General features: G+C 37.9%; 1 protein-coding gene across 1 annotated transcript in view; it reads left to right on the top strand.

The window, feature by feature from the left end:
• Positions 1-17,094, top strand: part of CDCA2 (cell division cycle associated 2) — a 68,726-nt gene that overhangs the window by 32,539 nt on the left and 19,093 nt on the right. The window contains 5 exon segments of the mRNA XM_036314684.1: positions 2,014-2,098; positions 2,536-2,780; positions 10,961-11,039; positions 12,075-12,157; positions 13,117-13,254. Coding sequence (XP_036170577.1) covers positions 2,014-2,098; positions 2,536-2,780; positions 10,961-11,039; positions 12,075-12,157; positions 13,117-13,254 — 630 coding nt within the window.

A 17,094-nucleotide genomic window follows, 5' to 3' on the forward strand; every position in this document is an offset into this window, starting at 1 on the left:
GAGTTTATTATTTCCATCCAAACTATTTGGTCTTGGAGATACCTCTTTTACAGGCATGCACCTTTCTCAGCCCAGTATGCACGAGAAAAGAATAGGTTGAAGGGAACTAGCTGGCATTTATTGAGTACTTTCTCGACTTCTGGCATGTATCATGTACATGTAACCTCAGTCCTCTAAGAAAGGTTTTAGCCCCATTTTACATAAACTGAGGCTTGAGGTTAAATGAACCCAGACGAACGTGATGTTGGCATCCATGATGGACTGTCCATGCTGTGAGAGGATAAGAGGATTGGTCTGGAGTCAAAGTGTCTCATGTCAAATCCAGACTCGGGGGTTTCAGAGCTGGGTAAATTACTTAGCCTTTTTGTACTCAGGTATTTTATCTATAAAAAGGATAATATTAGAAACTACCTTACAGGATAAACTGAGCATTAAGTGGGATAATAATGTAAAATTAGCACCAGTGCCTGGCAAATGAGAGGTACAGTTTTGTGTTTTTCCAACCTGTAGGCATTTTAACATACAGTAATTATGTCTACAAACTGTTTCTACAGCTAAAATGAATTAGATTATCTTCTATCTACATGGATAGATGTTCAATGATCATTTAAAATGTTTTTTTTAAAATATATATATATATATATTGATTTTTATTTATTTATTTATTTATTTATTTTTTTACAGAGAGGAAGGGAGAGGGGGAGGGATAGAGCTATAGAAATATCGATGAGAGAGAAACATCCATCAGCTGCCTCCTGCACACTCCCTACTGGGGATGTGTCCGCAACCAAGGTACATGCCCTTGACTGGAATCGAACCTGGGACCCTTGAGTCCGCAGGCCGACGCTCTATCCACTGAGCCAAACCGGTTAGGGCCATTTAAAATGTTTTAACAATTTTCCTGGTTAAGAGCTGATTTAGGTCTCTGTAATAGCACTGCTCATTCATATTTTGTTTTATCAAAGAGACTTACTATCTTAATTGTTTGTATAATTTTTATTGGTTAACAGTGTTACATAGCAAACATCAAGCTGCCCAAAATTGGGAGGTTTCTACAGTTGAAGTTTGTTGCAACTTTTATGGTTTTAATTAAAAGTAAGTCTAAAAGTTAACATGAACTTTGTTTTATGAGTTCCCTTAATTCACAAATATTGATCTGGGCATTTTCCTGGTTAGGAAAATGAAATGACTTAGGAGACAGTTGGTCAAGGAGGCTTGTTTGGGGCAGGATTGTTTTTTAGAGGTGGTGCTGCTGTTGGAATGGGTGTGCTGGAGAAAAAGACTAATTGCAGAGAACAAGGGCTGGTCAGGTTTGGGTGAGACTGGACAAGCAGATGGTGATTTGGATGACGATTACCCAGCCCCCGGCTCTGGCTCTCCTGCTCTGCTCTAGGGCCTCCCTGTGCTTAGACTTGTCCCGTCTTGTTCGTCAGCGTTCATACTGTCCCGTCCTCACCCACTTGCCTGCTCTATAATCTTCCTTTGGAAAAGCACATTGGGACAAATACTGTCCTCTTTCCTTATTTCTAACTCAAGAAGATACTAATGCAGATAGGAGGTTTATACACTTACAGAAGGTGTGGTTCCCATGTTTAAAAGACAGAATACCCTAGTATATCACTTACCATTCCTTCTTTTCCTGTTTTAGTGCAATTCTTATACCTCAGACCATTAAGTCTGCCTCATCTGATACCATGTGTAGTACACTGTCAAATTTGGCCACTCACAGTTTGCTTAACTTCACTTGCCAGATCAAAAATGAAGGAATAAATTTAGCCCAAGTTACAGATTTCCATTCTTTGATTTTGGCCTAAAATACTATTTACTAAAGTTAAATCTAGGCAACCTATTTTTTCTTTGTGGCTAATATTATGATGGTTTAGCCAGAACAATTATGAAAGTAAAGGTGGTCTGCAATACTATAGTTTCTACTACTGGCAGCAAAAAATTCAGTTGCTCTTCTGAGTGACTGTGCATGTTTATGTAAAACTCACTGATGTTCATTTTGTTTAGGAACACTGTGACAACCTCTGTGATAATGGGACTCATCCAAACTTAATCTCAACTCTTGCAAACTGTTGCAAAGAACAAAAAGCAGGTAAGAAATTTATGTTTATTTTGAAGCCCAAGGATATCATTGTCTTGTTATAAAAAATCTGATAGAAGGTATGGTATTATGAAGGACCTGCTAATGCGCCTTGATGCTTCTGAAATTATATGGAACTGAAGGGCAGTTGGGAGAGATGGAATCTCTTTGGAGGGTCTAAGAATTGATCCATCCATTTCATCGATCCATTTTTGCATGATGGTGAAATTTGATATTCCAATTTTGTAAAGTTCTAAGATATTCATGCAAAATTTACTTTAAAATCTATTTCTGTAATTTAATTAGAAGTACTGCTTATCTTTTTAATTTTGAAGTTTTTCTCTACAAATTGTTATACAAAGAATAACAGAATCGAAGATTATAGGATACACCTTTTAGATAAGAAAATAAGCTTACTTTTTTAATACATTTCTATTTATTATTTATAGAAGGTCAAGAAAACTATAAGGTACCAGCCTCTATAAATATGAGGAAGAGGAAGAGAGTTACTTTTGGAGAGGACCTAAGCCCTGAAGTATTTGACGAATCTTTGCCAGCAAATACTCCATTGCGTAAAGGCGAAACACCTGTTCGTAAAAAGGATTTAAGTACTGTCAGTCCCTTGCCACTTGAGCAATCACCAGTTCCCTCGCAGTTGCCTCAACCAAATTTTGATGACAAGGGGGAAAATCTTGTAAGTGTGAAAAATGTGGAACAAAGTTGTTTATATTTTCATCACACCTCACCTATTGTGCACGAGCAGTAATTATGCTTTGAAATCATGAAATGGACTAAATGATGTGTCATAGTATAAATTAATATATTTTTCTAGGTAGGTTATTACCAGATTTCTCCTACTAAAGGCAGTACAGTGGGGCCTTGACTTACAAGTTTAATTCGTTCCAAGACAGAGCTAGTTAAGGAGCTCGTTAAGGAGCTCGTTAACTCAAATTACTCTATCAACTCAATGCAAAAAATCGGCCGAGAGACAGCTAGTATCTCAAAAAACGCGTTAGTTGGGACACTCGTAAGTCAAGGCCCCACTGTACTTCAGTGACTCATTGTACATTGCATATTTAATGGAACCTAAGTGCTATGGATTATATGATATTTTATGTGTCATTAAGAAAAAATGCTGAAAGTTAAACTGTGACACACCATCATCTGTATGATGTGCAGTGGTCCCCTACCCCCAAACTGTGGTTTCATTTACCCATGGGCAACTACAGTCTGAAATGTTAAATGGAAAATTCCAGATTTCAACAATTCGTAAGTTTAAATTGCATGCCATTCTGAGTACCTCATTTCATCTCATCACATAGGCATTGCATCATCTCACATCATTACGGGAAGAGAGAGGGGTGAGTACAGTACAGTAAGATATTTTGAGAGAGACCACATTTATATAACTTTTATTGCAGTGTATTATTATAACTGTCATATTATTAGTTATTATTGTTAATCTCTCACTATGCCTAACTTATAAATTAAACTTTAACATAGTATATGTAGTGTTCAGTATTACCCTGCGGTTTCAGGCATCCAGTGGGGGTCTTTGAACCTATCCCTCTGTGGACAAGGGGGACTATTATACTCAGATTTCAGAGGTGTTAAAATGTGAAAGAGCAACAGACTTAGAATTGGTATATTGTAAAGATAAACTATTCTTCTCCTAAGATGAATATTTACAGGTGGAATTACTGGACTAAAGAAAATGAATGTTTGCACGGCTGGCATGGCTCAGTGGTTTAGCGTCAACCTATGAACCAGGAGTTCATGGTTTGATTCCCAATCAGGGCACATGCCTGGGTTGTGGGTTTGATCCCCAGTGTGGGAGGTTCAGGAGGCAGCCAATCGATGATTATCTCTCATTCATGTTTCTATCTCCCTTTCCCTTTTCTCTGAAACCAATAAAAATTTTTAAAACAGCTTAATAGGAGAAAAAGTTGACTTGAAATTTTTAGTTTATTAGTGAGAGTGTGACATTTTTCACATGTGTATAGGCCCTTTGAATTTTTTCTCTGAGAACTGCCTATTAATCTTCCTTACCTATGTTTTTATTTTTAAAAATTTATTTTAACTTTATTGATTTTTATTGTTTGTTTTTAGAGGAAGGAAGGGACAGAGACAGAGAGAAACATTGATGTGAGAGATACATTGATCCATTGCTTTCTTTTCACGCCTGACCAGGGATCGAACCTGCAGTCTTCTGGTGCATGGTGTGATGCTCCAACCAACTGAGCCACACCAGCCAGCGCTCCTTACTTATTTTTATATTGGGACCATCATTCATTCTTTCTCCTGCTGTTAATACCTTGATATATTTTGCTTTCACCTAGGAATAGAGGGACCTAATTTTACTTCCATGAGAAACAACTAAAAAACTGGAGACAATACACAGAACAGTGGTTCTCAGAAATTTAACATCAGGCAGCACAGGATGGTAATCTCTGAGCGGGGAGTAACAAAGGAGATGAGCTTATGAGAAGACCAGCTCCTGCCTGGGCTGAATTTCTAAGCAGCATCATAGGGTGCGTTTACCTCACTGGGACCTGGCTGTCTCATGACTTGAGAAGATGGACTTGGGGCCTGGGAAAGTGAAGGAAGCTGGAGTTCACAGGGCAAAGTAGCAGAGACGAGAGAGTGGCATAGAGAGCTCTGGAGATCTGCAAAGGATCCCATTTGAGTCTTCTGCTCAGTGGTGGTCAACACATGCTGGGAGAAAATTGCTGCAGGCCAGGAAAGAACTACCCAAATGGCTGGAGCTCACACACACAGGGACAGGAACAGTGTTCCCACCAACCTGGGTAGAAACACCTTGTAATTCAAGAGGGCAGTGGCCACTCCAGAGAGTGGCACGTTATTAGTGGAGCAGAGTTAGACTAAAAATCAGACAACACTTAAAAGCAAGCCATGAAAAGATCCAACATGTATCCAAGTACTTAACTGCATTGAATAACAAAGCTCAAGAATAACATGCAAAAAATGGAACCAGACCACCAACTTAGATCCATACACAAAAATAAACTCAAAGTGGATAAAGGACTCAAACATAAGACGGGAAACCCTAAAAATCTTAGAAGAATCCATAGGCAGCAAAATACCAGACATACATTGTAGCAATAGCTTTACCAATATATCTCCTAGGGCAATACAAACTAAGGAGAAAATAAACAAATGGGACTATATCAAAATAAAAAGCTTCTGCACAGCAAAAGAAACCATCAACAAAACAACAAGAAAGCCCACTGCGTGGGAGAACATACTTGCCAATGTTATATCCGGTAAGGTTCTAATCTCCAACATTTATAGGAAACTCATACGTCTTAACAAATGGAAGATAAACAATCCAATCAAAAACTGGGCAAAGGACTTCCATAGACACGTTTTGAAAGAGGACATACAGAAGGCCAAGAGACATGAAAACATGCTCAAAGTCACTAATCATCTGAGAGATGCAAATCATAATGACAATGAGAAACCATCTCACACCTGTCAGAATGGTTATCATCAACAAATCAACAAAGAACAAGTGCTGGAGAGGATGTGGAGGAAAAAGAACTGTCGTGCACTGTTGGTGGGAATGCAGACTGGTGTGGCCACTGTGGAGAACAATATGGAATTTCCTCAAAAAATTAAAAATGGAACTCCTATTTGACCCAGTGATCCCACTTCTAGGACTATATTCCAAGAAATCAGAAACACCAATCAAAAGGGACATATGCACCCCTATGTTCATAGCAGCACAATTTACAATAGCTAAGATTTTTCTGTTTCTGCTGATCTCTCCTCTCCTCTGGGGTGTCTAATTGCACACATATTATGCCACCTGAAGTTTTCCCAGCTCACAGATTGCTTGCTCCTTGTTCAGTCTTTTTCTTTTTTCCTGTTACATTGTGAATTTCTATGGCTATATCTTCAATTTCACTAATCTTTTAAACAGCCTAAGTGCCCATCAGTAGATGAGTGGATTAGAAAACTGTGGTACACCTACACAATGGAGTACTACGCTGCTGTAAAAAAGAAGGAACTCTTACCATTTGCAACAGCATGGATGGACATAGCGAGCATTATGTTAAGCAAATAAGTCAGTCAGAGAAATATCACATGATCTCACTCATCTATGGAATATAATGAACAACATAAACTGATGAACAAAAATAGATCCAGAGACAGAGACGCATTGAACAGACCATCAAACTTCAGAGGAAAGGCAAGGGAGACATGAGGGGAGTAAGAGATCAACCAAAGGACTTGTATGCATGCATATAAGCATAACCAATGGACACTGACACTAGGGGGCTGAGAGCATGTGCTTGAGGTGGGGGTTGCCGGGGAGGTCAATGAGGGAAAAAGGAAACATATGTAATACTATATGTAATACTTTAAACAATAAAGAATTTTAACAAATTTAAAAAAAACGTAACAATGCTATGCAGTATCAAATGACATTAAATTCAAAGTGTCTGACATTCATTTACAAATTGATAGATATGTAGGAAAAGATGCTCCATAATGAGGAGAAAAGATTAGTGAAATTGAAGATATAGCCATAGAAATTATTCACAATGAAACAGAAAAAAAAAAAGACTGAACAAGGAGCAGGCAATCTGCGAGCTGGGAAAACTTTAGGTGGCATAATATGTGTGCAATTAGACACCCCAAAGGAGAGGAGAGGTCAGCAGGAACAGAAAAATATATTTGAAAGATAATGGCTGGAAAATTTCCCAATGTGATAAAATGATAAACCTATAAAGTTCAACCAATTTTTAGCATGTGAAATATAAAGTAAAGTACACCATGGCTTAAGATCAAGGATAAATGGCCTAAAAAATAGTCTGGGAAAACAGACACATGACATAAAGAACAACTTATGGAAGACATTGCAACGTGTGTACTCAGAAGAGGAAAAAAAAAATCCTGTCACCTAGAATCTATATCTAGTGAAACTTATCTTTCATCAATACAAAGGTGAATTACCTTTGGCCGGTTTCTCGGTGGTTAGAGCATCATCCTGTGCACCAAAAGGTTGTGGGTTCAATTCCCAGTCAGCACATAACCAGTTAGGGTATTCGATCCTTCATTAGGGTGGAAGCATGAGGCAACTGATTGATCTTTCTCTTTCTCCCCTCCCTTTCTCCCTCTCTCAAATCAATGAAAAACATCCTTGGGTGAGAATTTTAAAAAAAGCAAAAAAAAGTAAAGGCTTTTTCAGACATGTGAAGGCTGTAATAATTTATTACTGTAGCAGGTTAGCATTGTAAGAAATACTCAAGGAGGTCACTTAGTCAAAAGGAAATTGGTTCCAGATGGAAATCTGCACTTATCAAAGCAGTGAAGGGCACTGAGAATGCTAAATATGTAGGCAACAGACTGTTGCCTCTTCTTAATCTCTAAAAGGTAATCATTCAGATTAAGAGTAACAACAGGCTATTGTTTGCTTTATAACCTATGTAAATAAAATATACAATAAAAATAACATGGCATAAAGACTGGGAGGAGTTCTTAGGCTATGCACAAAGTGGTGTAAGTTAAAGATGCATACTATAAATCATAAACTACTTTTAAAGGACAGCACAAATGTGTGGAATGCTGCTAAAGCAGTGCTTAGAAGAAATTTTTAAAAATTAAACCTGTATTTCAAAATAAGAGATGACTCATTAATCTCAACTTCTTTTTTTTTTTTAATTAAATCTTTATTGTTCAGATTATTACATTTGTTCCTCTTTTTTTTCCCCCCATAACTCCCCTCCTCCCAGTTCCCGCCCCACCCTCCGCCCTCACTCCCCACCCACTGTCCTCATCCATAGGTGCACGATTTTTGTCCAGTCTCTTCCTGCATCTCCCACACCCCTTTCCCCCCCAGGAATAGTCAGTCCATTCCCTTTCTATGTCCCTGATTCTATTTGTAATCAACAGTTCATTCTGTTCATCAGATTATTTATTCACTTGATTCTTAGATTCACTTGTTGATAGATGCATATTTGTTGTTCATAATTTGTATCTTTACCTTTTTCTTCCTCTTCCTCTTCTTAAAGGATACCTTTCAGCATTTCATATAATACTGGTTTGGTGGTGATGAACTCCTTTAGCTTTTCCTTATCTGTGAAGCTCTTCATCTGACCTTCAATTCTGAATGATAGCTTTGCTGGATAAAGTAATCTTGGTTGTAGGTTCTTGGTATTCATCACTTTGAATATTCCTTGCCACTCCCTTCTGGCCTGCAAAGTTTCTGTTGAGAAATCAGCTGACAGTCGTATGGGTATTCCCTTGTAGGTAACTGAGTTTCTTTCTCTTGCTGTTTTTAAGATTCTCTCTTTATCTTTTGCTCTTGGCATTTTAATTATGATGTGTCTTGGTGTGGTCCTCTTTGGATTCCTTTTGTTTGGGGTTCTCCGCGCTTCTTGGACCTGTAAGTCCATTTCTTTCACCAGGTGGGGGAAGTTTTCTGTCATTATTTCTTCAAATAGGTTTTCAATATCTTGCTCTCTCTCATCTTCTGGCACCCCTATAATTCTGATGTTGGTACGCTTGAAGCTGTCCCAGAGGCTCCTTACACTATCCTCGCATTTTTGGATTCTTTTTTCATTTTGCTTTTCCGGTTGGGTGTTTTTTGCTTCCTCGCATTTCAAATCATTGACTTGATTCTTGCGCTCCTCTGGTCTGCTGTCGGGAGTCTGTATAATATTCGTTATTTCAGTCCGTATATGCTTAATTTCTAGTTGGTTCCCCAATATAAGATCGAGGGTCTTATTAGTTTTCTTGTAGATCTCATTAAGTTTATCGGCGGCTTCTAAACAGTTCTTGAGAGACCTTAAAAGTGTGGTTCTGAACTCTATATCTTCCATTGACAATTTTGTCCTGTTTCTTTGTCTCCGCATTTTGTTATGCTTCCTTGGTGCACCCCCTAGTGGTCTTTGTTCACAGTCTTATAGTTAAATCTTGATTGTTGTAGTTAATTCCAGGGAGGGTTTGACCTCCAGGCCAAGTGGCTATGAGAATCAGCTGTGTCAGCAGTGAGAGAACTTCTGTCCTCTAGGGAGGTGCTAATCTGGTGTTTGCCTGAGGCTATCCGGCAAATGCCTGTGTGCAGGGCTTGGGCGGGGCGGGTGGCACAGGATCAACAGGGTGGGCCGGAGAGAGCAGTTATGGCGGCTCTCAGTCCTGTCCCCAGGGGCTCTGCCTCTCTGAGTCCCAGCACCCGCTGCAAAGCTCAGAGAGAAAGCTGCACTCACTCTGACCGAAGCCAGACAGTCCCGCTTCTCCCGTTTGAGTCTGGGTCCCCAAAGACTCGCCCGGATCTGGAGCTCAGAGTCTGCGACTCCCTCCCGATTGAAAACGCCAACCGCGCCCTCCGCCGCCAGCCCGCTCCGCGCACTCCGCACCTCAGAATTTGACTTCAGCACTGTGCCTCCTCTGAGTGTCCGTATGCGTTTCTCTTTCCTCCTAGTTGTAGGACTTCCACTCAGCCAGCGTTCCTGTGGTTCTGGGTGATGTCCCTTCCGTTTTTTGGTTTCACTTTTGAAGTAGTTGTTCAGAGCAGCAAACTCCGGCGTTAACCTATGCCGCCATCTTGGTTCTCCAATCTCAACTTCTTTTAAGAAATTAGAAAAAGAAAAATTAAAGCAAAATAAGGAGAAGAAAGGAAGTAATAAAGATAAATGCAGAAATTAGTGGAATAGAAAATACAAACAATAGAGAAATTATAGCAATCAAAAGATAGTGCTTTAAAAAAACAGTGTTAGTAAACTTCTAATCAGACTCTTCAGGGAAAAGAGAGACTACTCAAGTTACCAGTGTAAGGAATGTGAGAGGTATTATAGCTATATATGCTAACATTAAAAGGATAATAACGGATATTCTGGACAACTTTATGCCAATAAATTCAACAACTTAGATAAAATAGACACATTTCTTGAAAAACACTATATCAACTAAAGACATTTAAGTTGTAGTTAAACCTCACAGAGAAAACTGTATGTCCAGATGATTTTACTAATGAATTCTATCAAACATATATGGAAAATATAGTACTAATTCTACATATACTCTTCCAAACACCTTCAGGAGGTGGGAGTACTTCCCAATTCATTAATGTCAGCATTATGAGATACCATAATCAGACATTATAAGAAAAGTATAGTCTGATATCTTCATAAACATAAGAATATATAAAAAGAATACATGATTAATTGAGATGTAACCTACGATAGAAGATGGTTTAATATTTTAAAAACAGTCAGTGTAATTCACCATTTTAACACAGTGAGACTGAAAAGTCTTATGTTCATCTCAGTAGAAAAACCATTTAACAATATCCAGGGTTCATTTCTGATAAGACCTCTGAGCAAACTAGTGAAAATAAATTTTTTTCAACCTGACAAATTTTATCTGAAAAATCAAATTTACTATTAAAATGGCAATTACATTGGAAAGAAAAGATTTGACTATTACATTACCATTTTACCTGAAGTTCCCCTGAATAATATTGTAATGTTAGGTTGTGTTTATTGATGGATTATATATTTTAAAGGAATTAGGACATAGGATTTTAAATAAACCAAAAAGTAACTTATTAGTGGATCATTATGATCACTTCTACTTAAAGGGTTTTTGTTTTGTTTTTTGGTGGATTGTAGTTAGTAAACATGGTTTCATTCAAGATAATTGGTAAATATTATAAAATATATTTTATTTTTATATGCAATATCTTTTGTTTTGCCTTGACTTTTTTTTCAACTTTTTATTGATTTCCCATCTTTATGCAGACTATAATTTCACCTACAAAAATGAATTCATTATTTGGGGGGCCTATTGCTTACATGTCCACTGAATTTAAGGATGTCTAATTTCTACTTTTTTTTCTTTGTTTAGGAAAACATAGAACCTCTTCAGGTATCATTTGCTGTTTCGAGCTCTCTTAGTAAGTCTTCAGTCTCTGAGACTCTCTCAGGTAGTAACATTTGTTTATCTTATATTCATAAATGTTATTTGCAGTGTCTGTGTATATGAAATTTAATTTCCCTATTTTCTTTTTAAAATTTTATTTTTATTAGAACAATGCATACTTGGCATAAAAAAACAAATAGTGTAGAAAAGCTTATAAGAAGCCTCTTACCCATCCATTTTGATTTCAAGTCCCACTTCATAATCATCCACATTTAACTTCCTTAGATGGGAGCTACTTTTCCCAGTTAGAAAAGTGGAAATGACATGAATTGTAAGGGTCATTCTGAAATATCCAAAATTGTTTATCAATATTAACATGGCATGTTGGGCACATGTACTTTCCAAGGTCTCTGGCTTTTTTATGATTGTGAGAAGGTGACAAGGCAACAAATATCGCTGCACTTTCCTGACAGACCGGAACTTGGCTGGCAAGCATGTCATGGGAAAAAACACCTAGGATGGGAATCATTATTCATACCTTTCCCCTGGTTGAAATCTTTTAATGGCTTTTCGTTTGCTATAGGACATGAACAGAGCTCATTAGCACAGAATCCAACACGTGCATTGTCAAAGTAGCTAAAATTTGAAGCATTTGTCTATCAGGTTCAAAAGCATATGCTCTTCATACTGCCTTTCATTTATATCATGAAAAGTAATCAAAATTTTCCTGAACTTTGTAAAATAAGATATTTTTATTATCATCTTAATGCCCTTTATTACAATTTCATTGTACAAAATGTAGCTTGGAATAAATGGAATGAGTGAAAACATGAATATTTATAATATGATTTAATCTGTTATCTGAACAAGATAACACGCATTTTCCATGGAAAGTGTTAAAAGTTTCTGAGTATTCAGTAAACTTAAAGTTTTAATATTTTTGAGTCTCAAAATGTCTTCCTAATGATAATTATGTTTAGATATGATAATATAGTAAAAGCAAAGGTGGGTATTCAAAAGCGTATGCAGTATCTGAGAAATGGTGGATCTTAAACTGTTTTGTTAACTACCCTAATTTTGCTTGTGTTTTGTTCTTCAGGCACGGATACATCTGCAAATAACCACGAGAAAATACCTTCCTGTAAAGACGGTAGGAGAACACGGACCTCTAACAGAAGAAGCGTAAGTGTTTGTATTTGGTACAATGTATTTTTTTATTTTTTATTTTGCGTTAGATTTTTTCTTTTTTCGTGAGTAAGTGATGATGGGTAAAATCTTGGCTTGAATGGTGTTATTAAGAGCTAATACTTTATCCTACCTAGCATGTCACCCAGGTAATGATGTTTCCTGTTTTGGTTTTAATTCTATTAGAAGAAAAATCCAGTAAAACAAGAAGCTTTCAGAGTTTGTGTTAATGTGGAAGATAATCTTTTTGAAAAGCGTTTTTGAAATCTACATTGTTTTATAGATTTTGTTGAGGTACAAAGTGGAGGAGAGTAGCATATAATAAGCAGAGCCAGAAAATGGCATAAATATGATCTTTATTTAAAACTATACTTTGTTTTGTGTTGTTTTTTAACACAGGGTTTCAGTTATTTTCAGTATGAGCCTAATTTTCATTGAGTGCATATCTTTTGGTATTTTATTAAATTACATAAAATTGGATTTTTGTCGATAGCATCATAGTACATAAATATATGCACTATGTTATATGTTATAGGGTTTTTAGCTGATATTGTTAGATGATACACCTAGAATTCAAACTTAGATAATCTAATAGTTCATGGTTGTTTTTTCATATAGCTCAACTGCAAGCAGTTAGGTGCTAACTTGTGGATGCTCAATAAATATTTTGGTGAATGATTAAATCAACTAATACTTAAAGTTTTTTTTCTTCCTCATAATAATTGGGCAAAGTGCGTATGCTTCTGGGTCCATGTTTGATAGATCAGAAATTAGTAATTACTGTTTCCCTCAGGTAAGGTTAAGTTGGTTAAAATACATCTAATGGAATTTGTGAATTTAGAGGAAAATATAAGAATAATAGAAGAGCCTGGGAAAGAAAATAAATGTGAGAGAACATGCATTAAAATGTAACTTCTTGCATTGTATGGTATGCCTACTTTAAATTTTCTTTATAGCAATTGATCAGTTTTGCAGGAGATAGTGCTTGCAACTTACTTAATACAGAAGCTCAGCCTTGCCAAGAAAAGAAAATCAAGAGGAGGAAATCTCAAGAAAGCAAGTGCACAGACAGAGCACGTCCTAAAAAGAACCCGGTGAGTGTGTGTCCAAGATTTATTACAGAGTAGAAGTGGTGCATTTCTTTGTTGTGTGGCTGGGGAAATATGGAAACAAAATTTTTGGTTTTTTAGTTAACATCAGACCAAGAGTATTAAAATCATCTTATCGTAGAATAGTAAGGGCCATAAGAGATTATATACTCAATTCTTTATTACCTGAGGGCCTCTTTGAACCTTCTTTCTTGTGTTGGGTAAATCCAGCACAGTAAGTCATTGCACTCAAATGTTAAGTCAGTTCCTATCTCTGAATCTAATCTAACCTGATCCTACTTGGGGAGTCCTCTAACTTTCTGGACAGGGATGAGTGCACCCTCTGCACCGGTTTGACCTTGTTTCTGCCAGTGGCTGGATCGCTTCTCCACCTTTAAGGAAGAGTTTAGAAACTAGCTCTCAGTCAGTGTGTCAAGGCCTATCCTGGCTCAGAGGCCTTCACCTTCTTCCAGTGGTCGGCAAACTCATTAGTCAACAGAGCCAAATATCAACTACAACGATGGAAATTTCTTTTGCGAGCCAAATATTTTAAACTTAAACTATATAGGTAGGTACATTGTTATTAACTTAGAGTACTCCTAAGGCTTAGGAAGAGCCACACTCAAGGGGCCAAAGAGCCGCATGTGGCTCGCGAGCCGCAGTTTGCCGACCACGGGATAACCGATCCTAGCACCTTAATCCAGTTACTTGTCTCTCTCCCCTTCACTGATCTAGATCTTCCTCTGCCATACCCTCAAGCTTCTTAATACCCAAGCCCCTCTCACTTTTAATAATATACATTTATATGTCTTACTCTCCAATACCAGCCTTGTATCCATTCTCGTTCAGACTCCCTTACTCATATCCCTCTGCTGGTACTAATAATCTTCTGGCCCCTCTGTTTACTCTTAACCTTTCAGCTGCCCCTTGATTTCCCATGTTTCCTTATTTATTCTAAACCATGTGAGCTGTTTTCAACCACTCTTGTTAGTAACGTCAGCTCTGCATCCCTTTCATTCCACGTCCACTCTGGACTCATCTAGCCAGGATCCCCTCTCCCATCCAGCATCGCTCCTGGAGACACACAGATGCTTCTGCAAATCCATCCCACATAGTGTCTGACGTTTGGTCTCATTCTCCCCCACTTCGCAACTTCACTGTATTTTTCCAGAGTATCCGCTGAGGTCTTGTTCTCACCATCTCAGCAACATTCAGCATCATTGAGAACATTCTTACAGTCTATGTGAAAGGTTTATTTTCTTCCACCTACCCTTAGATGTTTCTGTTACCCAGAGTTCTACTCTCTGCCCTTCCAAATTTTGTATTTTCTGGGTGATTTCATATGCAGCATGGATGGTTGATAACTCCCAAATCTTTCTGATCTATAAACATTAAGTTCAACTGCCTACTGGACATCTCTTCTTAAACCATCCTGCAAACACCTAAAAAAATCAACATTTCAAAACTAATAACTTCTTCAATTTCATCTCCACACACACCTACCTAAAACAGTCAGTAAACTTTTATGCTTCATAAAACAAAAACTTCCTCCTTTCTTGGTTTAAACATGGCACAGTCACCCCCAAGTCAGCAAAACCAGAAGAAACTGAATGTTTTCCTGGTTCAGTCCCTGTTTTAGGTCATGAACTCCTTTGAAAGATCCCTTTGCTGAAAAAAATACACATACTTTTTTTTTTTAATCCTCACCTGAGGATATTTTTCCATTGATTTTTAGAGAGAGTGGAAGAGAGAGGGAAAGACAAAGGAAAATATCAATGTGAGAGAAACACATCAATTGGTTGCCTCCTGCATGGGCCTAAGACATGGAGGAGCCTGTAACTGAGGTACATGCCCTTGACCAGAATCGGACCTAGGACCCTTTGTTCCGCAGGCCTATGCTCTATCCACTGAGCCATATTGGCTAGGGCAGTGGTCGGCAAACTCATTAGTCAATAGAGCCAAATATCAACAATACTTCTTCAAAATATACTCGCCCAGGCCGAAAACTGACTTCTGCACATGGGCCATGAAGTTTCAATCGCACTGTACATGCGTGCCCGCACGTGGTATTTTGTGGAAGAGTCACACTCAAGGGGCCAAAGAGCATGTGGCTCGCGAGCCGCAGTTTGCCGACCACTGGCTAGGGCAGTGATGGCGAACCTATGACACGCGTCTCAGAGGTGACACGCAAACTCATTTTTTTGGTTGATTTTTCTTTGTTAAATGGCATTTAAATATATAAAATAAATATCAAAAATATAAATCTTTGTTTTACTATGGTTGGAAATATCAAAAAATTTCTATATGTGACATGGCACCAGAGTTAAGTTAGGATTTTTCAAAATGCTGACACGCCGAGCTCAAAAGGTTCACCATCACTGGGCTAGGGAAACACACAAAAGTTTAAAAATAGCATTCATCTTATTGCATTAGATATTAGTATTCCTCATACTCTTTAAAATAACTGTTTCAAAGAAGGTATACCTACTTCTTTAATAAAATCAATAGCCAGAAAGTTCAAGAAGGGTTGAGCATTAACTTTTGTTCCAAGGACCCCACTGCATCAAAAAATAATGTAATAGGACGGATAGGTTTAGAACAACACTGAAAAGAGGAAGGAAATGAGGAGGGGTATTAAGCAACAGATGACAGCCTTCAATGAATTTCTGGAGGACAAAGCAGATGGGAGCATGTTGACAGATAAAAGGTGGAAAGATTTACAGCCCAGAATGTGCTAGGAAGGAGCTAGAGAGGCGCTGGGAATCCCAAGAGACTGGGCCCAGGATTGGCAGGTACAGTGGATGGTGAGAGTGAGAAGTGGTAGTGAAAAACAGATTAATTACAGTCCTTTATGTGAAACAATTTGCACCAGTTGGCACGCCACCCCCATATCCCACCCTGAAGCTCAGAACAGATGTTATCTAGGTTAAAGCCTTCATTCTGACATTTGGAAAAGCCTGTAGTTGACACTCCTCATTCTCCCTGTCCCACACAGAGTTCCTAGTGGAATTACCATACAGGAAAGAGACTGAGCTGGAAAGCAGAGGAAACCCATACCAATTTCCAGTCTTCTCCTATGCAAGAATCAGACAACTAAATAGAACCAAGAATATGAAAGACCAATATTAAAAAACTGAAAACTGACCCCAGAAAGAAATGCTATTCAGAGTATGGAAGGAAATATTATTTAAAAAGTAAATGTTCGGCCGAGACCGGTTTGGCTCAGTGGATAGAGCGTCGGCTTGCGGACTGAAGGGTCCCAGGTTCGATTCCGGTCAGGGGCATGTACCTGGGTTGCGGGCACATCCCCAGTGGGGGATGTGCGGGAGGCAGCTGATCGATGTTTCTCTCTCATCGATGTTTCTAACTCTCTATCTCTCTCCCTTCCTCTCTCTGTAAAAAATCAATTAAATATATTTAAAAAAAAAAAAAGTAAATGTTCGAATATACTCACATTTTCAGAAAGTATATACTCAAATTTAAGAAAGTATAAAACTATGAAGGGGGATGCTATGAAAAAGGAGCAGAGAAAAAGTATTTGCAAAAATATAAAATTTAGTAGTTGGAGTAGAGAATAAAATTAAGGAAAGTCTTCCAGAAGGTAGAGCAAAGGAGAGATAGACTAGTAATGAGATGGAAGACCAGTCTAGGAGACTTCATGGGAATCTCAGAACAAGAATGTGGCGTGGAAGAAATTGTCAAAATAAAAGAGTATTTCTTTGAAGAAAGGAATGAAAAAAAAAAAAAAAAGGTTAGCACTTCGACAAATCATTGTGAAATTGAACAATAAAAATAAGGAGAAAAGTGGACTTTTCCTAACCAGGAAACAATAGTCAGAGTGGTACC

Source organism: Myotis myotis, unplaced genomic scaffold, assembly GCF_014108235.1.
Source record: "Myotis myotis isolate mMyoMyo1 unplaced genomic scaffold, mMyoMyo1.p scaffold_m19_p_6, whole genome shotgun sequence".
Lineage (NCBI taxonomy): Eukaryota > Metazoa > Chordata > Mammalia > Chiroptera > Vespertilionidae > Myotis > Myotis myotis.